The sequence below is a fragment of the Quercus suber genome, unplaced genomic scaffold, assembly GCF_002906115.3.
Source record: "Quercus suber isolate HL8 unplaced genomic scaffold, Cork oak 2.0 scaffold_7, whole genome shotgun sequence".
Classification (NCBI taxonomy): Eukaryota; Viridiplantae; Streptophyta; class Magnoliopsida; order Fagales; family Fagaceae; genus Quercus; species Quercus suber.
Window position 1 is genome coordinate 202,660 of NW_027069473.1, and position 25,979 is coordinate 228,638.

The window sequence follows — 25,979 nt, forward strand, 5'->3', positions numbered from 1 at the left end:
CGAAAATTATTTTCCGTTGACCGTGTAAAATGTTGCTTTGACCCGGAAATCGTTTTACGTTTTTATTTTCCCTTCAAACGATTTCCGAAAAACGCAACAGAGAGAGGGAGTGAGAGAAAGAAGAGAGAACGCAGAGAGAACTCGGATGCTCCAGATCGCCAGCAAACTCCGATCAAGCTCCAGATCGCTCCGACTCCAAGCAACGATCAACTTTGAGCTCTAGTTCACTCCGAACCCACACGCCATCGCCGTCGCCTTCGAACCCACACACCGTCGCTGTCACGTCGAACCCACACCCGACCCACACGCCTTCGCCTTTTGACCGGATTTGATGATTTATTTTCTTTGGGTTTTGTATATTTGTGACTGTGGACTGAGAAATGATGTTAATATTTGTTTGGGAGGTGAGAAAATGTGAGAAAATGTGTTTTCTAATATTTTCAAGAATACAACCAAACACATGAAAATATTTTCTATACACAATTTTCATAATGCAACCAAACACAGGAAAATATTTTCCTTTCCTGAAAATAGCATTTCCGGAAAACAGGCTATTTTCTGGAAATTATTTTACGCAAACTAAACGGACCCTTAGTCTCTATAAAGATTCTATAAACTTGAAAATTTTTAATATTAGTTCTTATCCTTCCAATCTTTGAAATTTTTTTTTAACCTTGGTTGGATCATTGTCCCCAAAGACTCAACAACTTTCAAATAATTGTATTGTTTGCAGTTGCACCTATCTCAATTGTGCATCAACTGTTGCTCAAAATGGAGGGTTGGCATGCCTATTCACCGAAGGTTACTAGGTTGTTTTTTATCCTCTTAAGATTTGTCAAGCACCTACAAAATTAGTGTAACTATTGATTCTTTAAATTTATTTTAATTATTTTAGTTCTAGACTATGAATCAGTTCCAGTGACTACGTTTCAAAATATTACTTCCAAAATTTGTCACTAACACTACTTCTCTCAACTATATGAAATTCTTTTCGAATTTATTAGTTCTCCAACTTGGATCATGATTGTAATAAAGTTGTTCTATTAATGAAAATTTACGGAGTCTCCTTTTTAAAATTTTCTTTCAGGCCTTTACTTATATATATATATATATATATAAGAAAAAAAAAAAGTTCTTTCAGGCCATAACTATGGTGTTTAATTACTACAAAGGCAATGCTTCAATAACTGATGAAATATTTGCAACACTTGGATTGAAAATTCATGGTGGAAAAAATGTCCCTTATGTGTGGGACATTTTCAGAGTATTAGATCTTGGTATATATTTAGAAAATTCTAGAGAAATACATAATGAGAGTTCCAAGTAGAAGACTTGGTCTTGGTGTCAAAGGATGTATTTCTTAGTGCATTTGGCCATAAATAATGTATATTGGAAACTTCAAGAATGCTGAAAATTAATTATAAATGAATTCTTACGCTTCTATTAATAATAAGTTGAACAATAGTGAGATATCACCCTTTCATTTTTTTTTTTTTTTTTTTTTAATAAAGATGGTTGTGGTTAAACAAAAATATATTCCTTCTGAAATCTATTCCATAGTGATACAGTAAATGGGAAATTATGTGTTGGCCATAATTTGGTGGTTTACATACAAGAATTTACTACTTGCACTAGAGGGTATATTTATTAAAAAATCAATACCATTTAGCTCCTTGACAATTAGTATCTTTGTTGTAGCTAGCTGAAAAGATTCAAGAATTACTTGGACGAATGTACTTCGTAATGATTTGGCAATTTAAGGGAATTTTTGCCCCATATTGATGAAATATTTAGTTTTGATATCTATTTCTCAAACCATTCATTGCTTGCTCTCTTTCAAAGTATGTGACAATAGTAATTGTGCATGTAACTTAACCGAAATAATTAAATAATTGTGAACTCACTCACACAACACACATATTCTTAATTATATTATAGTAATTTATGTTTCTTTTTTATTTTCTTCTTTTTTAAATATAACATAATTGAAGCAAATTAAGTAAATATTATACCACAAGATTACATATTTTTAATGGATCATAAAAATTAGTTTGAAATTATTTCAAAATGAAATTATAAAGTATCCGCGCATCGTGCTAGACATCATCTAATTGTTAGTAATTGTCCAAGTTTGATAAATTGGATCACCCATTAGTGGGCATGACTTGGCTAGCAAGCTAGTCGAGTCTTCGTTAATGGCATTAACTCTCATATAACATTGACAAAGGTTAAATGAGGGTGGTGGGTTACAAAGGGGGGTTCAACCTCACGTTGTGTGTGGCTAATGAATGTTGTAATTAAAAAGGAAAGAAGATTCTCCACACACACACACACACAAGTTACTTGGGGCTTCTCAACTTTATCTCATTCTCAACTCTATTTAACATGAGATCTTAGGTTATGGGATATGTGTGATCTTGTTCTAGTACTTTTTACACAATCCTAAAGACAAATACTAGGTCTATGTTTTGAGTCAATTTTTTTTGTCCAAAATTGTTAGAAATTGTACAAATTTGACAAATCGAAACATCCATTAGTAGGCATGATTAGGCTAGCAAGATGACCTCACTTCATTAAGGGCATTGTTTATTTCACACACCCAATTACACATATCTGTACACACAAATACCACATCACAAAATAAAGAGAAGAGTTACGTTCACAACATTTTCACAACAAATCATAGGTAGTTACTTGTTATTGGTTCAAATTTAAACCTATCATTGAGATTACTTTTATGCCCCAACAATAACAACTAGTAACAACCTACTACTTAGAATTTGTTGTAAAAATATTGTAGATATTTTTACAACATTTTTACTTCCGCATGCCCTTGGTGCTTTGGTCACTCCACAAGTATAAGTGCTTGTAGGGTGTGGGGGGTAAGGGCCGAGGTTCAAGTCTTCAAGAGGGAGCTTCACACACATATATACTTAAATTAGGTTAAAGTAAAAATTCTATCTTAAAAAAAAAAGAAAAAGTAATTCTCCAAAATAAATGATGGGAAATAGATATAAGTATAATTGGTGGGAAATAAATGCCACATGGCAAAATAAATGGTGAGAAATAGATATAAGTAGAATTGGTGAGAGATAAGGGTAAGAAATCGCCACATTAGTATGTGTGTATTTTGTGTGCAATAAGATGCATACACTGGTCATTATCTCTTTATTAATGGCATTAGCTCCCATATGAGGTTCACAAATGTTACACAGGGTGATGGGTTACAAGGGTGGTTCAACCTCTCCTAGTGTGTCGCTAACGAAAGTTGTAATTATAAATGAAAGAGGTTCTCCTCCCAAAATAAATAAATAAATAATGTAATTTGGGGCTTCTCATCTTTCTCTAACATGAGACCATAGGTTGTAGGATACGTGTGACTTGCTCTAGTAGCAAACCATTGTTAGGTAATGATGACTCAACTTGTTGGAGGCTTACTCTTAGATGAGTAAGGCCAAAAAAAAAAAACCTTATCCTTATTAATACCATTTTTAATAATAATAATAATAATAAGATTAGGCCAAGATTCTTATAGTGAGGTGTTAGGCAATTGATGGGTGGTGAAATTATTGGGCTAGATTAACAAACTTCTAATTTTCATCCTATAAATTTTGGTCCAACTATATTATATTAACAATACTACAGATATTCTTTTCATTTTTTTTTTAAATATAGAGTTTTAACCTATAAAGTTCGTTTGAGTATAGCTTAGCTAGTTGAAATTAGAAATTTTTTGTTAAAAGTACAATAAATAAAACTAAAAATTAGTTGAAATAGTACAATATGACTCATAAATAGTATTAAAAAGTAAAATGAGACTTATGAATAGTACCAAAAATAAATTAAATAGTAACAAAAATAAGTTCAAAAGTAAAATAAGCTGACTTTTTTAGCTATGCAAAATGTAACCATAGTGTCCGCTTCTAATAATTATCTTTTTTATTATTAAACTAAAATACTAATTAATTTTGGTATAGGTAAAAATTGAAATTGAAATTTTTTATTTAATAAAAAAAATTTATTAATTAAGCTAACTATACTCTTGAGAAGAAATTCCGTGTACCCATTAGAAATTTAGAACTCGCATTTGTCTGTGAAGAATCAAGTTACTGTTGACCGACTCCGACTCTCAGACCGCGTGCACTGTGAAGAGTACAATTATTAATACAAAGCTGGATGAGGCAATTATAAAGGCACACAACACACTCGTACCGACTATCTAAAACATTTCCTTCTGCTCTCATGCTCTAGCGCCCATGCTCTAGCGCATGTAGAAGCAAGTGAGGTCTTGCGTTCCTGCAAGAGTAGTGTGGCCTTCCTGTGAGGTAAGGCTAGTCTTTGTACCCTCTTGCTATATACGGTGAGTGGGGGCTGTCTAACCATGGCAGAAGAGCTCGAAGAAATGTGGAAGAAACTGAAGGTTACTGAAGAAGAAAACTTCGGAAACTTCGGCCCTCTCCCCCCCCCCCTTCCCTCCAACCTCACAAGAACTTATACCTTTGAAATAATCATCATGCCAAAAATGTGCAGTGGTTACTTTTATTAAAAACTTATTATTTGAACTCAACAATCAAAACTCACAGAATAAATGAGCATACATGGTGACATTATACAAAGAAGAATGACAAAGTGCATGGACAAAGTGCAACTGTAATGCTTAGGGAGAGACATTATCAGAAAATCCTATTTAATGTTGAGGCGAAGGAAGTTGTTGGCAATTTCTGCCTTAATGCTTGTTGAAATTAGGAGGAAACTAAGAAACAAGAACATGGAGTAATGTAGGGTTGTACTGCAACAACAAAAGAAGTCTATAAATATCTCTAGATGAACTTTTCATGTAGTACTGAGATACACTATGTTGCAATTGCACTCAATTTACTTTTTCTCGAGTGTTCATATGTCTTTAATATCTATTTTTTTTAAGAATGCGATCAGAAGAAAGGACTCAATACTTTCTCTTTATATCTAAATTTTTTTCTCATTTCAAAGCAATATCTTTTACACAATCCTAAAGAAAAATACTTTGTCTATGTTTTGAGTCAATTTTCCTGTCCAAAATCAATCAAACAATCAATATTATTATTATATATATATAAAAGCAGAAACCTCACCTCATGTTGCAGAGTATGAGGTTATGCCAAGTGGCACTTTGATAAAGTAATTTAGAAAATACATGGGTTGACATTTAAAATTAACAATATGCTTTGTCTAAGATCAAAGTTCATACCAAGCCCAAGCCCATTTTTAAGTAATAATTAATAGCTACAATTACCCCCATGTACAGAGAACAACGTAGTGCCTTTGAAGTTCTCTCTCATAACACAACTCGCTCTTCATGTCTCTTACTCTTACAAAATCCAAACGTCTCCTCAATTGCATAAACTCATAGCTTTCTACCTCTTTCTATTCTGAGTTTTGGCCTTTCACTTTTCCGTTTCAATCTCAATCTCAAATACACGACCAAGATGTTGTCCATGCTTGGCAACAATTTCAACAGGTACCTAAACCTCTCCATCTCTGTTTCTCTTAAAAATAAAATGTTAAGGTCTTTCTCTTTCTCATTCTTTTTTTTTGTGGGGGGGGCGGGAATAGATTATCATCTTCTTTGAGAATCTCAGCGACTCTACATGCGAGGCTTTTCTAGCACATGTCAATGAGGTTTTGTTGAACCTGTATGTACTACTACCTGTATAGGCTTTATTCCCTTTTTGTTTCCATAGAAAGTAGCACTTCAAAAACAATTTCTAAAAAATTTCCTGTCAATATTAAATGGAATTTGAACTTTGGGTTTCTATGTAGTCTTTTAACATTATGAATGATGATTCCAGGAATATAGGACCAACCTAGAAAATTAACCTCAAGCCAAAGGATAACCTGTCAAGGTAAAAAAAAGAACCTACTTTGGGGTTTTTTATTTTATAATTTTTTTTTTTAATTCAGTAAGAAACATATTTTTTAAAAAAGAAACACAAGTTCTGGATGTTGAAGAAGGCACAAGATTTTCTGTGTAGATACAAGTAACTTTCCCATCCAAGGCTTAACATTCGCAAAGTCCAAAATTAACTTTGTTATACATGATGTATATCAGTATATATTCCACTCCATGTCTTCCTTACTCAAAATTTTCATTGTTTTATAGTTGCCTTAGAAATTTTAATAATTTTATGTTCTATATATATAATGGATCTGTTCTAGGTATATTACAGCTTGCCAAATGCATATTATCAATTTGGTTGTTAATACTTAGTCTCTATAAAGATTCTATAAACTTGAAAATTTTTAATATTAGTTCTTATCCTTCCAATCTTTGAACTTTTTTTTAACCTTGGTTGGATCATTGTCCCCAAAGACTCAACAAATTTCAAATAATTGTATTGTTTGCAGTTGCACCTATCTCAATTGTGCATCAACTGTTGCTCAAAATGGAGGGTTGGCATGCCTATTCACCGAAGGTTACTAGGTTATTTTTTATCCTCTTAAGATTTGTCAAGCACCTACAAAATTAGTGTAACTATTGATTCTTTAAATTTATTTTAATTATTTTAGTTCTAGACTATGAATCAATTCCAGTGACTACGTTTCAAAATATTACTTCCAAAATTTGTCACTAACACTACTTCTCTCAACTATATGAAATTCCTTTCGAATTTATTAGTTCTCCAACTTGGATCATGATTGTAATAAAGTTGTTCTATTAATGAAAATTTATAGAGTTTCCTTTTTAAAATTTTCTTTCAGGCCTTTACTTATATTAAAAAAAAAAAAAAAAAAAAAAGAAGTTCTTTCAGGCAAAATTTTCTTTCAGGCCTTTACTTATATTAAAAAAAAAAAAAAAAAAAAAAGAAGTTCTTTCAGGCCATAACTATGGTGTTTAATTACTACAAAGGCAATGCTTCAATAACTGATGAAATATTTGCAACAATTGGATTGAAAATTCATGGTGGAAAAAAATGTCCCTTATGTGTGGGACATTTTCAAAGTATTAGATCTTGGTATATATTTAGAAAATTCTAGAGAAATACATAATGAGAGTTCAAAGTAGAAGACTTGGTCTTGGTGCCAAAGGATGTATTTCTTAGTGCATTTGGCCATAGATAATGTACATTGGAAGCTTCAAGAATGCTGAAAATTAATTATAAATGAATTCTTACACTTCTATTAATAATAAGTTGAACAATAGTGAGATATCACCCTTTCATTTTTTTTAATAAAGATGGTTGTGGTTAAACAAAAATATATTCCTTCTGAACTCTATTCCATAGTGATACAGTAAATGGGAAATTATATGTTGGCCATAATTTGGTGGTTTACATACAAGAATTTACTCCTTGCACTAGAGGGTATATTTATTAAAAAATCAATACCATGTAGCTCCTTGACAATTAGTATCTTTGTTGTAGCTAGCTGAAAAGATTCAAGAATTACTTAGACGAATGTACTTCGTAATGATTTGGCAATTTAAGGGAATTTTTTCCCCGTATTGATGAAGTATTTAGTTTTGATATCTATTTCTCAAACCATTCATTGCTTGCTCTCTTTCAAAGTATGTGACAATAATAATTGTGCATGTAACTTAACCGAAATAATTAAATAATTGTGAACTCACTCACATAACACACATATTCTTTATTATATTATAGTAATTTATGTTTCTTTTTTATTTTTTTTCTTTTTTAAATATAGTATAATTGAAGCTAATTAAGAAAATATTATACCACAAGATTACATATTTTTAATGGATCATAAAAATTAGTTTGAAATTATTTCAAAATGAAATTATAAAGTATCCATGCATCGCGCTGGACATCATCTAATTGTTAGTAATTGTCCAAGTTTGATAAATTGGATCACCCATTAGTGGGCATGACTTGGCTAGCAAGCTAGTCGAGTCTTCGTTAATGGCATTAACTCTCATATAACATTGACAAAGGTTAAATGAGGGTGGTGGGTTATAAAGGGGGGTTCAACCTCCCGTTGTGTGTGGCTAATGAATGTTGTAATTAAAAAGGAAAGAAGATTCTCCACACACACACACACACACACACAAAAGTTACTCGGGGCTTCACAACTTTATCTCATTCTCAACTCTATTTAACATGAGATCTTAGGTTATGGGATATGTGTGATCTTGTTCTAGTACTTTTTACACAATCCTAAAAAAAAAATACTAGGTCTATGTTTTGAGTCAACTTTTTTTGTCCAAAATTGCTAGAAATTGTACAAATTTGACAAATCGGAACATCCATTAGTAGGCATGATTAGGTTAGCAAGATGACCTCACTTCATTAAGGGCATTGTTTATTTCACACACCCAATTACACATATCTGTACACACAAATACCGCAGCACAAAATAAAGAAAAGTGTTACATCCACAACATTTTCATAACAAATCATATGTAGTTACTTGTTATTGGTTCAAATTTAAACCTATCATTGAGATTACTTTTTTTCCCCAACAATAATAACCAGTAACAACCTACTACTTAAAATTTGTTGTAAAAATATTGTAGTTACAATATTTTTACAACATTTTTACTACCGCACACCTTTGGTGCTTTGGTCACTCCACAAGTATAAGTGCTTGTAGGGTGTGGGGGGCAAGGGCCGAGGTTCAAGTCTCCAAGAGGGAGCTTCACTCACATATATACTTAGATTAGGTTAAAGTAAAAATTATATCTTGTAAAAAAAAAAAAGTAATTCTCCAAAATAAATGATGGGAAATAGATATAAGTATAATTGGTGGGAAATAAATGCCACATGGCAAAATAAATGGTGAGAAATAGATATAAGTAGAATTGGTGAGAGATAAGAGTAAGAAATTGCCACATTAGTTTGTGTGTACTTTGTGTGCAATAAGATGCATACACTGGTCATTATCTCTTTATTAATGGCATTAGCTCCCATATGAGGTTCACAAATGTTACACCGGGTGATGGGTTACAAGGGTGGTTCAACCTCTCCTAGTTTGTCGCTAACGAAAGTTGTAATTATAAATGAAAGAGGTTCTCCCAAAATAAATAAATAATGTAATTTGGGGCTTCTCATCTTTCTCTAACATGAGACCATAGGTTGTAGGATACGTGTGACTTGCTCCAGTAGCAAACCATTGTTAGGTAATGATGACTCAACTTGTTGGACGCTTACTCTTAGATGAGTAAGGCCCAAAAAAAAAAACCCTTATCCTTTTAATACCATTTTTTTTAATAATAATAATAATAATAATAATAAGATTAGGCCAAGATTCTTTTTTTTTTTTGCATAAATTAGGCCAAGATTCTTATAGTGAGGTGTTAGGCAAATTGATGGGTGGTGAAATTATTGGGCTAGATTAACAAACTTCTAAATTTCATCCTATAAATTTTGGTCCAACTATATTATATTAACAATACTATAGACATTCTTTTCAAATTTTTTTTTTTTTAAATATAGAGTTTTAACCTATAAAATTCGTTTGAGAATAGCTTATCTAGTTGAAACTAGAATTTTTTTTGTTAAAAGTACCATAAATAAAATTAAAAATTAATTGAAATAGTACAATGGGACCCATAAATAGTATTAAAAAATAAAATGAGACTTATGAATAGTACCAAAAATAAACTAAATAGTAACAAAAATAAGCTCAAAAGTAAAATAAGTTGACTTTTTTAGCTATGCAAAATGCAACCATAGCATCCGCTTCTAATAATTATCTTTTTTATTATTAAACTAAAATACTAATTAATTTTGATATAAGTAAAAATTGAACTTTAAATTTTTTATTTAATAAGAAAAATTTACATAACTATACTCTTGAGAAGAAATTCCGTGTACCCATTAGAACTCGCATTTGTCTGTGAAGAATCAAGTTACTGTTGACGGACGCCGACTCTCAGACCGCGTGCACTGTGAAGAGTACAATTATTAATACAAAGCTGGATGAGGCAATTATAAAGGCACACAACAAAAGTCAAAAGGAGTAATAAAACAGAATCAAGAAGGGCGATACGGTCATTTGGCCCCACACACAGTCACGGACATTCCTAAGCGGGTACTAGAAAAACAAACATACAAACAAAACAAGAATCAAAATGATTCCAGTACCGCACTATATAGCAAAGCCAAAAGCAGCTGAGAGATTTTCATTTGCTTTTGCTGGGAGAGACAAAAACCATGGAGCTGATGAAGCTTATAATATTAACTGTCTCTTTGTTCATCTCAGTAACTGTCATAACTGCCGACTACGTTCGACCTCAGCCTCGCAAAACTTTGCATTTCCAGTTGAACCCTAAGCCTTCCTTTTATCCTCAGCAGGTAACCTTATCATCTCTCTCTCTCTCTCTCTCTCTCTCTCTCTGTCTTTTTTATTTTTTTTTAAGGAAACAATTAAGATTCAAACTCTGTTACATAGTTGCAATTATCGGATCCAATGTTGTTTTTCTTTGATTTCTTGTTATCCGAGTCGGATCTTATATATACACATCTATGTATTTATATGCTTGTGTTTGATTAGAAAGTGTAAATAAATATATTCATGCTTTTTGGAAGGACTAAACTAAAACTAATACTACTGGGAAGATTCTTTGAATAAATTTGTATTTTGGGCCAGCTGGCTTTTAATGGGTACTTTTCTTACAATATTGAATACTTTAAATACTTAACTTTTATTTAAAGAATTGAATTTGAATTGACATTTGTATTGTCTTTTGTAATGTATTGTTCTCTCTCTTTTTTGGGGATAGTTTTTGCTTCATTGAATATTAAAGCATCATAAATATTTGAATTTAAGAAATCTAACCTTTTTGTTTTGTTTTGGTACTTAAGTTCTCTATGCTTCATAGCTTAGTGGAGTAGGGTATATGCTTGAAGATATTGACTATTGATACAAATGAGGAGTGAATTAGGAGGATCTTTTGTTATAGAACATAATTGGAATGAAGATTTTGAATCATAGTAAATGGGGTGGGATGTGTGTTTGCTTTGTTCAACTGAGAATACCATCCTGTGTTTGAAACTAGTGTGTAAATACCATGATAATTACATGAATAAAATTGCGAATACTCATTCAGATAATTGGTTTTTGGGACATTTCAAGGTTTTTATTCTATATTTGCACTTTTGTAGCTCTTGGTTATAATTATTTCCTTACAAAGCCTTCGTTAAAACTACTGATAAAAATAAATAATAAAATAAAAAAACCTATGTTAAAACTCCAAAGGTTGCTGACTAATTGAAAAGATTGAATTCAGTCTCTTATTAATGGATTTATGCAAAATTCTTAGCATTACAATTGGTTTTCCATGATTCTTAACAGCCACGGTGTGCTCTCGCATCAGAAGCTTTAGGGCTTGCCAAAAATTGACTAATTTCTGCAAAAACTTGGTGTGTCTATAACGAGATCAAAATTGGCTATAATACCACAATAAATACATCATAAAACTCACAGCAAACAGCCACTTCCCTTATTTGATCTTTCTTTTTATTCCTTTTCTTTTTCTTTTTTTTTCCCCTTTTTTTAAATGGCTGATCACATTTGATCAATTAACCCTAACATTTATCTCAACTAAAATTTATTTGCTCTTATTCATCAATCAAATATTGATGAACAACTGCTAGAATTTAGTGTAGTTACATATTAGCAAAATAGATTCCTTGTGAAAAAAGGGGATACGAATGACTAACCTTCAGCCAACTGAATTGATCTGACTGCTCATCATAATCTGTGTATGAACCAAGCATGATAATATGAACACCTGCAACTTCAAAAGAATAATAAAGATTTGAACTAGATCCACTCTCCTCAAAAGGCATCTTCCATCTAGCATTATAGGATTCAAACCCATCCTTTAACAATGGTATGTTTTCCTGTTCATGGTTCCCTTCTGTAACCATCCACGGCTTTGCACTTGCTAGGGGCTGCACCAGCTCACCAAATGTGTCCCACCGATGCTGCATGTAATCAGCATATGAGAGGTCTCCAGGAAGCAGATGCACATCATACTTGCACTGGTCAATGTGGTCTAGTGTTGATTTGGTCCAGCCAGTTTGACCCAAATCCCCTACCACAGCAAAAGTAACTGGAAATTGAGCTGGAGGGGTCTTGAGTTGGAATTCAGGACCTTGTCCTCCACATCGGTAAAAGTAAATTGTGTCATGTTCCAGAGGCCCAATGACAGTGTGGTGTATCTTCCCTGAGCTATAGAATAGATAATTATAAGAGGTACTTTCTCCTTGAGCTACAGAACTGTATCTCCCAGGCAATGTCCCATACTCAACAATTGAAGGAGAAGAATCATCATCAGTAACCCATGTCACTCGCATGCTCTCATCTCCAGCCAAAGAGATGTGCACCTACATTAGGCATTTCCACAGAAAAGTACTTCAAACTAAATGTCAACTATTACTAAACCTCAATAGCACAATTATAACCAAGAGCTACAAAAGTGCAAATATAGAATAAAAACCTTGAAATGTCCCAAAAACCAATTATCTGAATGAGTATTCGCAATTTTATTCATGTAATTATCATGGTATTTACACACTAGTTTCAAACACAGGATGGTATTCTCAGTTGAACAAAGCAAACACACATCCCACCCCATTTACTATGATTCAAAATCTTCATTCCAATTATGTTCTATAACAAAAGATCCTCCTAATTCACTCCTCATTTGTATCAATAGTCAATATCTTCAAGCATATACCCTACTCCACTAAGCTATGAAGCATAGAGAACTTAAGTACCAAAACAAAACAAAAAGGTTAGATTTCTTAAATTCAAATATTTATGATGCTTTAATATTCAATGAAGCAAAAACTATCCCCAAAAAAGAGAGAGAACAATACATTACAAAAGACAATACAAATGTCAATTCAAATTCAATTCTTTAAATAAAAGTTAAGTATTTAAAGTATTCAATATTGTAAGAAAAGTACCCATTAAAAGCCAGCTGGCCCAAAATACAAATTTATTCAAAGAATCTTCCCAGTAGTATTAGTTTTAGTTTAGTCCTTCCAAAAAGCATGAATATATTTATTTACACTTTCTAATCAAACACAAGCATATAAATACATAGATGTGTATATATAAGATCCGACTCGGATAACAAGAAATCAAAGAAAAACAACATTGGATCCGATAATTGCAACTATGTAACAGAGTTTGAATCTTAATTGTTTCCTTAAAAAAAAATAAAAAAGACAGAGAGAGAGAGAGAGAGAGAGAGAGAGAGATGATAAGGTTACCTGCTGAGGATAAAAGGAAGGCTTAGGGTTCAACTGGAAATGCAAAGTTTTGCGAGGCTGAGGTCGAACGTAGTCGGCAGTTATGACAGTTACTGAGATGAACAAAGAGACAGTTAATANTTTTTTTTTTTGATAGCAACACATAAACTTCATTCAATAACTAGGACAAATGTCCATTGACATTACATCAACCATAAGCTGGTCCGCAATAAAAGGGGGAGAGTCCTCCACCCATATTACACTTTCTAAAACTGATTTGGCTTCTTTAGCCATGAGTGTGCAGCTATATTGCTGCTTCGTCTCGTGTGCAAAATCTTCCAGTTGTCAAACTTCTTAAGCCACCACGAGATGCCTTCAGTTACCTTTTGGATAGAGATTGCAGGGGTGATCTTACCCTTTAGAGCTTGAACAACTGCCAGCGAGTCCCCTTCAGCTATAATATTCTTTAGACCCAAGTCCCAAGCAAACAAAATACCAACCTCCATTGCCTTTGCTTCAGCCTCAATAGCTCCCATAGGTCTGCTAATTTTCTTGCTCATCGCCCCCATTACCTCACCTTGAGCATTTCTAATAACCACTCCCACACCTATGCTCCCTTGCTCTTTGAAGACCGCCCCGTCCACATTAACCTTATACCAGTTGGGAGGAGGCGGAGACCATCTCTGTGGGGACAGCACGGTTTTAGGCAGTGTACAAGGCATGTGGACTCGAAATTCCACCATATATCTTCGAGCTTCAAGCGCTATCACTCTCCCCTGTTTTCCTTGTCCGCCATGTCTGATGACATTCCTATTATTCCAGAGACTCCACGCCGCCGTAGCAAATACCTCCCAATCACTAGTACTAGAATGCTCACGCAGCCACCAAAACACATCAACAAATGCCTCTAAAGGAGGGATCAAAATGGCATGCCGAATTTTCAGTTCCTCCCAGGTGTCCTTTGCTGTAACACAGTTCCAAAGAATGTGTCCTGTGGACTCCCTTTCGCCGCAAATGTCACACTTATCATCTGTAATGATCTTTCGCTGCTTTAGGCTGACTTTGGTAGGTAGGATGTTCCTACATGCTCTCCACACAAAGTGCTTAATTTTACTTTGACACTTTAAATTCCAAATCGCCTTCCATAAAGCTTGCATTCTGGAATTGTCTGAGCATCCAGCACTATGATTCACCGGGTTAGCTTCCTTCAGCATCTTGTAGGCAACTTTGTACGCACTGTTCACCGTGAAGATCCCATTGGTGTTTTTGACCATACCTGTGAGTCTTCCGGGGCCATGGGACTTAACGGGATTCCGAGAATCACATCCGCTTCATGAGGAAGGAATGAGTTTCTAATGAGATCAGAATTCCACTCTCTGCTCACCTCATCAATCAGTGCCGACACCATTTCCTCACCACCTCTAATCTGGACTTTTGGGCTTATTACCTTATACGTGTCAGCCACTGGAATCCAGCCGTCATTCCAAATATGCACCTTCCTCCCATTGCCAACCACCCATCTAGACCCCCTTTTAATAACCTCCCTTGCTGAAATGATACTTCTCCAAATGTATGATGGTCTTCTCCCCATTTGAGCCTCCATAAAAGTAGTCGCCGCGAAATACTTCGCTTTGAAAACTTTATGAACTAAGGAATCCGGGTTTTTCAAAATTCGCCATCCCTGTTTTGCCAACAACGCCAAATTGAAAGCCTTCAAGTCCCTAAAACCCATCCCACCCTCAATCTTTGGGAACAAAGCTTTTCCCACGACACCCAAGCTAGCTTTCTTTCGTTTGCCTTCTGACCCCACCAGAATCTGCCCATCAACGAGTTCAAATCTGAGCAAAGCGAGTCCGGTAGTTTAAAACAGCTCATCGTATACGTGGGCGTCGCTTGCGCTACTGCCTTTATTAGGATTTCTCTCCCTGCATTGGACAACAGTTTTCCTTTCCAACCAGCAATTTTTCGACTCACTTGATCCTTTATCCGGTTAAAAGCTTTCTTTTTACTACGTCCCATCAGGGGGGCAACCCAAGATACTTCTCATGTTGTTGGATAATCTGTGCACCAAAAGTTTCCTTAGCCATTTCCTGAACATCCGAACTTGTATTTTTGCTGAAGAAAAGTGAAGTCTTCTCTTTATTCAACTTTTGCCCTGATTCCTTCTCATATGTGGAAAGCACCTCTGCAATTTGTGCACAATCCCCAGTCGTAGCTCTACAGAAAATCAGACTATCATCCGCAAAGAAAAGATGAGATATTCTTGGAGCTCCTTTCTTAACCGCTACACCCCTCAGACTACCAAGTCTTTCCTTCCTTTTTATCATTGCTGATAAACCTTCAGTGCAAAGAAGAAAAAGATATGGAGAAATAGGGTCCCCTTGTCGCAGCCCCCTTGAAGGGGTGATAGAGCCTCTAGGTTCCCATTAATTAGAACTGAATAGGATACCGTCTTCACACACATCATAATCAGTGAGATCCATTTATCCTTGAACCCCAATCTCTGCATTATAGCCTCCAAGTAAGGCCACTCCACCCGGTCATAAGCCTTGCTCATATCTAGCTTTATAGCCATTAGGCCCTCCTTACCCTTTCTTCGTTGGTCAATGGTGTGCATTGTTTCAAAGGCAACCACAACGTTGTCAGTTATTAGCCTTCCCGGAACAAATGCGCTTTGCTCTTCACTTATAACTTCAGGCAGAATTTTCTTCAGTCGGTTTGCAAGAACCTTCGACAAAATCTTGTATATCACATTGCATAAACTGATTGGTCGGAACTCTGTTATTTTCTGGGGCTCTTAGTTTAGGAATAAGGCAAATATATGTCTCATTAGCACGGGGAGGCATAATGCCTGAATTGAGAGCCTGTAAAACACAATCTAAAACACACGGACCAAAACATCCCAATATTGCTGAAAAAATAAAGGGGGCATACCGTCAGGACCCGGCGCCTTGGTCGGGTGACATTTGATTGAGTGCTCTTCTAACTTCTTCCGGCTTGAACTCCTCCAGCAGCTCCTTGTTCATTTCAGGGGTGACACACTCTTCAATAGCATCTATGCTAGCTTCAAAGTTGGTTGAGCAGTCAGACGTGAAAAAAAAAAAAAAAAAAAAAGTCAGCAACAACCACTTTAAGGTGCTGTGCTTAAAGTTTTGAACGATTTTTTTTTCGTTTTAGCAACCAAAACACTAAAATGTAGGCTGCACGTTTAAAAAGGGCCAATTGAGTTTTAAGAGCATTCACAGTGTGTTACTAGTAGCAACTTACTGTAGCAAGTTGCTAAAAAACTTAAGTTTGGGCACCACTGATAAAGAACGTTTTTTGGTGTGTTAAAATAGCTTTTTAACACCTCATGCTATTTTAACAACTCAAACACCAAAAAACTGTTCTTTATTAGTAGTGCCAAACTTAAAAAATTTACCAACTTTCTACAATAAGTTGCTAGTAATGTAACAAGTTGCTACATCTACATTTTTTTTATTAATTTCTCTCTTTCCTCTCACAATGGTGGCCCCAGCTCTATCCCACCCTCCATCCCTCATTATTAATTAGTTTTCCTCTCTCTCAACTCATTAAGGTGTCAAAATAGATAAAATAGCTTTTTGAGTTGCTAAAAACTAAAAAATTTAGAACCTTCACTCTCCCCAGGCATATTGCATTTCTCCCCAGGCATATTGTGTCTTTAAATTGAAGCAATTTTAATGTATTTCTTCTCAGGGTATTGTATTTCTCCCCAGGGTACCTGTCTTTAAATTGAAGCAATTTTAATGTATTTCTTCCCAGGCATGTTGTACCTGTGTACATAAACTTGTTAATGAATTGTTTTGAACATTAATGAAGGGTTTCAAGAAATAGGTTTAGTAACGTGCTCATTTTCAAGAACCAGTTATACCGCATGCTCAGAAACACACCAACGCAAATAGCAACAAATACATTAGCCCAGAATCGGCAAAGCAAATAGCAGCAAATCCATAGTGGGAAAAATGATTTTACTGGTAATGAACTTGGAAACCCTTTGTTGTCATTGGAAATACATATTTACACACAAGCTATTCAGGCCACTATACGTAGAGATCAGAATTTGTGCAACAGGCTTTTTTCCATGTGCTACTATATAATACTGAATTATACATAAACATGTTAATGAATTGTTTTGAACATTAATGAAGGGTTTCAAGAAATAGGTTTAGTAACGTGCCCATTTTCAAGAACCAGTTATACCGCATGCTCAGAAACACAACAACGCAAATAGCAACAAATACATTAGCCCAGAATCGGCAAAGCAAATAGCAGCAAATCCATAGTGGGAAAAATGATTTTACTGGTAATGAACTTGGAAACCCTTTGTTGTCCTTGGAAATTCATATTTATACACAAGCTGTTCAGGCCACTATACATAGAGATCAGAATTTGTGCAACAGGCTTTTTTCCATGTGCTACTATATAATACTGAATTATACACAACTAAGCAACAAGGAACCTGATCAGTAGGTATGGTAAACAGAATAACAAAGTTCCTCCAGTGCAAGTATTTAACCAAATTAACTGGAGAACAGCATTATACACAACTGAGCTAGACGGTTCCAAGCCGGTCGCACTCATGTCAAGAAGAAAACAGAATGAGGTCCCTCCTTCCAGACAATGATGAGCTGTCTTCAACTCACACCACGGTATATTGCACCAGGTCGAAGATCATCCATACTATCAATGTTTCGATACCCATCAAGCTCCCTTAGACATGACCAGCCTCGTTGAGACAGAAAATTACGGTAATCATCTTCAGTGTAAAAAATCTTATCCTCAGTATGCATTGCTGGTATGTGATCGGACTCATCATAAAGACACACTTTAATGGCCAATCCTGCAATTAGGAGTTCAACATTTCTGCTTAGCCCCAACCAAAAAAATTGCTCAGCATAAGGGGAAAAAGATATTTACAACTCTTCCAGGTTATTGTCGACCTGTTAAAGTTATTATGCTGGGTTAGGGAATGCGGCTATAGGGAACATACTTCATTAGAAAGATCCAATTTCGTAACAGCACTACAGCTCTTGAAAAGGTGAAACAAAAAGAAATGTGATAATTAATCCCATCAATAAAAGCTGCTACCTTTCAACTTTTATTTTTTTGGGGTGATCCTTTTCTTAAGAAATATTTAGAATCATAATGACCTTTATAAAACCACATATAATTGTACCTTCATCAAGATGAAGCATATAATTCCCCAAAGGCATATCCCGGTCAAGACTTCGGATTATCTGATCCTCATCCTCCAACCAAAACGCACGTTTGGTTCTCAACCTGAAAGCGCATCTTATTGCCTCCTTGATGGCATCTGTGCTACCATCAATACCTATCCTTCTCGTGTAATCACCCCACTTGACTGATATTACCCTCCCACAATATGACTGACTCTCCCCACCTGCAAGTAAGGGAATAGAGAACTATAAAGTCAACATAAAGAAATCATTTATTATATTGTCCTCTCAAAAAAAAAAAAGAAGCCAAAAGGCTCATGATCCATAGTAGTGGCCCTGATCTCACTCACTCAGGCAGTCATACAGAGGACATTCCACCCATAAACAAAATGTTCTTACTATTAACAAAATGGTACTCATCCACAGAACACAACTTGAAGGAGAAGTCACAAATAAAGATGTCTGTTAAGATAATTTCAAAACAGTCAGATTAACTGCAAAGTTACCATTTCCAGGGGTTTCTCTCCAATTCCAAGGAGGAACACCACTTGCTGCAACTGCATCAGCTGTGGTAATGGCTAGAGGATGTCCATCATGATCCAAACGTCTCTCAAGATTGAGTGTTGGCCTGCCAGTAGCTGCACATGAAGGAACTTAAATGGGAGGGAAAAACATTTTTCTTTAAGATCATGGATAACAAGGAAAACTCTCTCTCTCCCCCAAAACAGAAAAAGTACATAATAATAATTATCATAAAATAATAAAAAAAAGGCTGTGCAAAAGTATCTAAACGACCAGAGATACATATAATTCAGATGATTGCTTTGCGTCAAAGTATTTAGGTCTCAGCTGTAAGATATACTTAGGTAAGTATCAACAAAATACTGAACTCTGAAATAGGCAGTAGTATTGTCAAGCCTCTGTCCTCTCTATTGGACCTTAATAGACTGTTCTATGGATTATTGAAGTGGACTAGACCTAAACAACAAATCAATACAAGTAAAGAAATTATCTACTCAAAACTTAAAGCAACATAGAGAAAAGAACTAGGAGATAATCAAGAGAACTTTGGCAATACATTTTAACTACCCTCCAATAAAGTTTGTCTCAAGTCAGGAAATGGAAAATGGTGTTTGCATTGAGGAAAGACAACAGAAATGCCGATTACAAATAGTGGTATTGCATCTGTATATCCATGCAGAAAATCAAGTTCACTCTATATCAAACTAGGTAAGTGTAAGTCCATAAATCATTTACCCCAATATAGCTAATTCTTATCCTCTTTGCTCTCATTTCTCAATTTCTTCTATTTCATTTATAAGGGTATTTGTTTTTAGGGGAGAACGGAACCAGGCATAAGGAGCTTCAATCGCTATTATACCAACACACTCATTTACAGAGCTGAAAAAACAAAAGAAGCAGCCAATGATGACAAAGAAACTTTTTCTGTAAAAACTCAGATCAGTATTGTGTAGCTGTCATCAAGTGACAATGGTAGACCAAAGAATAAGTAGCTGATATGAAATGAGCTCTTTTATAAACTAAACTTCCAAAACCCAGATTTCTTGTCTCAACATGCAACTAATTCTTTAATGATAGTTGATTCATTACTATTATTTGTAATCACAACTTTAAAAGAGTTCTGTATCTTGGCAATGGGTAGAGAATACTTCACACTTCCTTTAACATGAAAAGCTCAGCATCCATAATAAAATAATATAATTCAAAGCTAAATGATTGTTTATGGTAGCAGGGGTGATTTCATCCAATATATATTTTCTAATATATTTTAAGTGAGGGAGGGGGAATTCAAATGCTGGACATTTCCATTGAAAATACTCAGAAATTCCACTTGACCTAAGAGGTCATTGGCGATTCCATCCAATATATAGCCATATTTTATTGTAGACTAAAATTCAAACAACAATGAGCATGTGAACATGCATGTCCCATGCAACAAGAATGGTGTGCAATTTCCTATTTTATTTCCTTTTTCTGCACAACTAAAAACATAATAAAACAAAAACCACTAAACTTAAAGATCCACACTAGTCATGAGCAACCCAACCAAAAAACAAAAAAAAAAAAAAAAAAAAAAATTGGTGCTTAGCCTTCTTGAACTCTTTAAGCAAGTTCCTCCACTTGTCGGTGCACATAGTGGGTGATCGATCGAACCCTTTTTCTCTCATCTTCGATGAAATCTGCTCCCACAAGTGCTTGTTCGACTTCGAAGTGTTGAACAGCCCGTCCATTTCTCTGCGCAGAGAGATTAAGCTACGAGTCTCGTCTTGGACCCACGTCTCGGCTCGCTTCTTGGGAGCCTTGACTTCGACTTCGACTTCGACTTCATGGTCCTCGTCGCCGCCGCTGCTGTCGCCGAGAATCATTTGCTGGTGCTGGTGGTGAGAGTGGGCGTGCGCGTGAGGGTGAGGTTGAGGAGCGTGGTGAGGTGGCAGGTCGCCGCCGCCGCCGCCGCCATTGGAGACGACCTCGATCATCATGTCGCGTGCGCCTTCTTCTTTGTAGAAGTCTATGGGGCGCGGCTTCTCGGACAAGTACATAGTGGTGGGCTTTTGTTTTTTCTCTGATGTAGGTGTTTGTGAAAATGCCTCAGACAAAGAGAGAGAATTAGATTGAGATGAGGAAGTGGGAGTGAGAGTTAAAAAAAGTTCATTTTGTTGGTGTAATAAGGGGATTGAGATGAGGAAGTTGAGTGCGGTTCTTTTCTCTTTTTTTTTTTTTGGATTTGGTTTCACTTTATTGCAAACGGTAATTTTGGGGTTTTAGCAAACAAGTGTGTCCTTGTGAGTTGAGGGAGAGAGAGAGAGAGAGAGAGAGAGAGCGAGAGAGAAGTGCGTGAAGTAAAAGCTTTGTGTTTGATTAGCGGAGAAATGGGGGAATCGATTGAACTTGATATGGACTCCTCTCTTTCTTTCTTTCTTGCGTTCAACTGTTCATTTCTGCTCCTCCCCTGTCCTATCCTTGAATTTTGCACTCAAACTCTATTAATTGTCATTGGACGATTTTAGGCAGAGAGCCGCAAGGAAGAACTATCCAAAATATATATGGGAAAAAAAGTTTTTATTTTTTTTAAAAAAAAACTAATTGAAATTTTCTGGCAAAGAAATATAAAAGTAATCAATCTTTTGACAATTTTTTATATTTTTTACTATAAAATGATATTAAAACTTTTTTAAAATGGTCTAATAATAAATGTTTTAAGACCATTCATATATATATATATATATATATATATATTATGGCAAAAGTTAAGGGGGTGTCCTAACCGCATTAGTTTAGAAAATACTTTCAGAAATTTTTTGAGTAATGCTACATACATAAACTATTTTACAAACTTTTTTATAAATTATTAATGTAAGACTAATGTTATAGACACAAAATATTTTACAACATTTTTACAAACTGTTATATGGCTGCATTTACCAAATAATTATTGGTAAATAAAAATGTGATATTAATGATAGCCCAGATTAGAACTAATAAAAATTTATCACATCAATAATTTGTAAAAATGTTGTAAAATAGTTTGTGTCTGTATCATTACTCATAATGTAATAAGTGATTGTTAATAAGTAAAAAAGTGACATTAGTGGCGGACCCATATAAGTACTAATAAGAATTTGCTATATCTACAGTTTATAAAAATATTGTAAAATAGTTTATACTTGGCACATTACTCAAACTTTTTTCTAGTAAAAAAATATTTTTTTTAATAAATTTTTAAAACCCTGTTAACAGGATCCTATAAATATATATANAAAAAAAAAAAAAAAAAAAAATCCAGCAATCCAGTAAATAGGATAGAAAGAAACATAAAATGTAAATCAAAGAAAGACAATCAAATATTTCCATACCTTCCACTGGTCCAAAAGAAATGCCAGCATCCTCAATACCTGGGTGAGCACAAAATGAGTTAAGCAGTTTGTCATATTGGCACCAGTTTATAATAACAGAACCATGTCATAAAATAAAATTAAAAGATTTATACATGTTTTTGAACCATGTCAGATCATACAATTAAAAGATTTATCCATGTTGCCTATTATATTATTACAAGAAAAAAGTGAATATAAATAAACAACCATATAAACTGCAGTTTAAACCAGGAGGTAAGGTGTTGCAAATTTCAAGAAACCAATTGTAAAGGACATTTATTACACTAGTTAATGGATGCCCAAGCAGTGGAAATATGTAAATCATATATGCAAGTGTGCAACAAACTAATGAAGTAGAACATAAAAGGATGCTCAACCAATGTTTTTAAAAAAATAAAAGACAAAGGTAAAAAAGGATGCTCAACTAAATCATGCACAGGAAATCCCAATATGCCATGTGATGCTTCAACGAACATTAGAATGGCACAATTCAAAAGCATGAGACCTTGTTCAGATTTTATTAAAGATAACCGACTACAGAAGCCAGATTTCATAAAGTTTGGCTCCCCATTCAGAAAATTTCAGTTAAGAACTTATGATATTGGGTCACCGGAAGCATTCAGGAGAATAAATCAGACAGACTTATGTGAGCAAAGTACTCCAAATCCATAAATCACTAGCACTGGGTTAATAAAAACGTTAATCTAACAACTAATAGCAAAAATATTAACAAGCTCAGCTAGACTTCACAATAGATTCCTGACTTCCTGACTAGGAGGAACGCCTTTCACGCAAACATTTATATACGACTGCTTGGAGATCACACTTCTGTGTCACATTATATCAGACTTCACCAGAAGTATAAATGACAGAAATACTAAATCAAGAACTAAATTATTGAAAAGTGCATCTAAGTCTCCTTCATTTTCTTTTTTTTGATAGGTAATAGATATCTTCATTAAAAAAAGTACGTCATGTTCACGATGATGAACAAAATGTACTAGAAACAAATACAAACAAATCAAATAGAGATAGAATGCACGAAATCAAAAATGGAAATACGGCTCCACTGAGATGCAAAACGGCTTTTCTAACCGTTTTGTAACTTCCAGTAATATCCAACTCAAGCACTGTAGCTATCAGTTCCAAGTTTAATCTTTGCCTTTGTAATCCCCTCTCAACTATTACCAATGATAAGAGTTAAGTGTAACAGGATGAGCCATGGTTACTTCAAAAAGAAGAGATGTTACATCTTCCATTATGGAGAAGAACTGAAGAAAGTTAACCAACATAGCCAAAATATCAACTATCTGTTAATGTCATGACAATGGTGTTAGGAGTAAAAGAAACTTAGGCAATCAAGTCCACTAATTTATCACAGATGCAACTTTTTTTTTATATAGGTAATCCATCACAGATACTACTGAAATTTTTTAATAGAAAATTGGTCTTGTATAGAAGATGTATTTTCACTATTTTGCAGAGGTTAACAATCCCAACTGTGGATAGGAATGGGAGCGAGAACAGCCAGAGCAGCTTATAATATAATGAAATTGTAAGGGCATAAGAAGAATAACTAAGCACTTGATCTGAAAGGTAAGGATAAATGGGTTTAGATATTCCAAATCCAAAAATATAAGAATTTTGCATCAGTCAGTATGAAAATTATCCAACTTGGTTACTGCCATCTATCCATTATCCTAATATCCATAGATATGTGTTCAATAATCTACATGATGAGGCTACAGATGCTCTCAATACACAGGAGCATATGACATTTGGAAACAATTAAAATCGCAGAATGCTCTGCATCATCCAGGCTCATATGTTCACTACAGATAATCAGAGAGCCAAATAAGGCACGAGGATTGTAAGAACATGCAATCACAGGAGTGAGAATCTTCTGGACATTTTTTACCTAAAAGAACCATTTTGCAGAAAGAATCATTTATGATACACAAATACTAACATTTAAAATTGACCAATCGGTAACATATAGGCTGCTAATGAAAAAAGCTCTAAAACTGTCCATGTATTTTTTACTCTTAAAAGACTGAAGAGAAAATCATCATAATCATCGAGTGGAAGGAAATTGAAAGGACAAGATATGTGGGTTATCAGAAAAGATAGTCCCCATTCATTTTCCATTCAGATCAGACAACTGCAAACAGGCAGGATTTAAAACTAAAAAACTTAATTTCATGATTCAAAAGGAACTTCTTTCCTGTAGATAAATTGAGACCTAGTGATTTGAAATCCGATGAAATGTAAGCTTTTAGGGAAAAATAAGGTAAAAGGGACAAGTCTAGTCAAGAAGCCAAGGCAGATAAATGGTCATTAGCATGGACTTCCCTTCTTGACATGCGTATGAAACTGGGAAGAAAATTATATTCATTCAAGTAAATTGATCTATGAATCCCTTAACTGGTTGATGAGATATCCTGTTTCTAAACAGAACTAGAACATGACATTCGCACTACAAAGTGAGCTACATACCCCTACACCCAGTACCGTTGATGAGATATCCTGGTTTCTAAACAGAACTAGAACATACAGCACCACAAACTGAGCTACATACCCCCACACCCAGTACCCACCGACCCACCCACTCCCCCCCCACAAATATGAAAACCAAAGTAAGCGGTGTACAGAAAACTCAAAGTAAGCACTATAACATTGCAAAAGATTGAACATGTGACTATCAATATATATTTGCAAAATGAGGAATAACTAAAAATAGCAATTTCAAGAGCATGCTTTGATAAGGTAGATTTGCTTTTTCAACTTAATCTGTTATACTTATACCCATTTCCAAGGCCTCTAAATATAGCTTCTAATAGAATCATTCCATAAGACAGCAAGCACTACACATGGCAATCTCAAGTAACACAAAAATATTGTAAGCTATCCCAATCATATACACCCAGATAACACAAATCAGGCATTACCCAATAAAACCCACATCCAGAAACACCTATTCCAATCAAATACCTTTACCAAAAAAAGAAAAACTAAAATTTGGTCAATATTCACTTCCAATTCTGCCAAAAACAAAGCTTATATATATATATATATATATATATATATAAAAATGAGTTCAAGTTACACCTAGTGTAATTCTAAATAATGTTACACACTAAATATTTTTTAATTGGATGTAAATTTTGACAAACCTACCACTAGATTACATTATTTTCGTATGTTCTCTATGCTTGAAAAATTTTAAGGTAATCAAAAATTAATAGCCATGTTATCAATCAATTTTTTAAATCAAGTTTTTATAGTTTAAAATAATGCATAAAATATGAGCTTATAGATCAAATGGTAAATAACATCCAATTGACATGAAAATTAGAATGCTTGTTAAGAACATATAGAAAATGTAATTCAATGATAGGATTTTTAAAATATGAATTTTATAACAAGTTATTGGGTGGTGTAACATTACTTAGAGTTACACAAGGTGTAACTTAAACTCAACTCATATATATATATATATGTGTGTGTGTGTGTGTTTTTTTTTAAATAATTTGATAGTTACAAAACTTGCAATGCAGTGAGAGATTTGAAATTTGAATATCATCGGTGAAACACATAATGTAATTGAGCTAAAAGGGCACATCTGCTTGCCAAAAGAATATAAATAATTTTTAATTATGGATACTTTAAGGAAAACTATAAAT

At 34.4% G+C, this 25,979-nt stretch overlaps 2 protein-coding genes across 2 annotated transcripts; both read right to left on the reverse strand.

Annotated features, from left to right (window-relative positions):
* Window positions 1-11,591: 11,591 nt before the first annotated feature.
* LOC136068073 (uncharacterized) lies at window positions 11,592-14,416 on the reverse strand. Its single transcript, XM_065774744.1, has 3 exons — window positions 13,586-14,416; window positions 13,224-13,370; window positions 11,592-12,329 (listed from the first exon to the last, which is right to left on the reverse strand). The coding sequence occupies exons 1-3, from the start codon at window positions 14,414-14,416 to the stop codon at window positions 11,607-11,609; spliced, it is 1,701 nt and encodes a 566-aa protein (XP_065630816.1). The 3' UTR covers window positions 11,592-11,606.
* Window positions 14,417-17,489: 3,073 nt separating this feature from the next.
* Window positions 17,490-21,438, reverse strand: LOC112016617 (trihelix transcription factor GT-1). Its single transcript, XM_065774751.1, has 4 exons — window positions 20,469-21,438; window positions 18,907-19,038; window positions 18,400-18,624; window positions 17,490-18,063 (listed from the first exon to the last, which is right to left on the reverse strand). Exons 1-4 carry the CDS (start codon window positions 20,959-20,961, stop codon window positions 17,858-17,860), a joined length of 1,056 nt encoding a protein of 351 aa, XP_065630823.1. The 5' UTR covers window positions 20,962-21,438; the 3' UTR covers window positions 17,490-17,857.
* Window positions 21,439-25,979: the final 4,541 nt, after the last annotated feature.

Excerpts from the sequence above, each read along its gene's own strand:
- LOC112016617 (XM_065774751.1), bottom strand. The coding sequence starts at position 20,961 with ATGTACTTGTCCGAGAAGCCGCGCCCCATAGACTTCTACAAAGAAGAA. Across the intron at positions 19,039-20,468 it reads TTTTTTTTTTTTGTTTTTTG|CTACTGGCAGGCCAACACTC; the intron begins GTTGGGTTGCTC and ends CTTCATGTGCAG. Across the intron at positions 18,064-18,399 it reads TATGCTTCATCTTGATGAAG|GATTGGCCATTAAAGTGTGT; the intron begins GTACAATTATAT and ends TCCTAATTGCAG.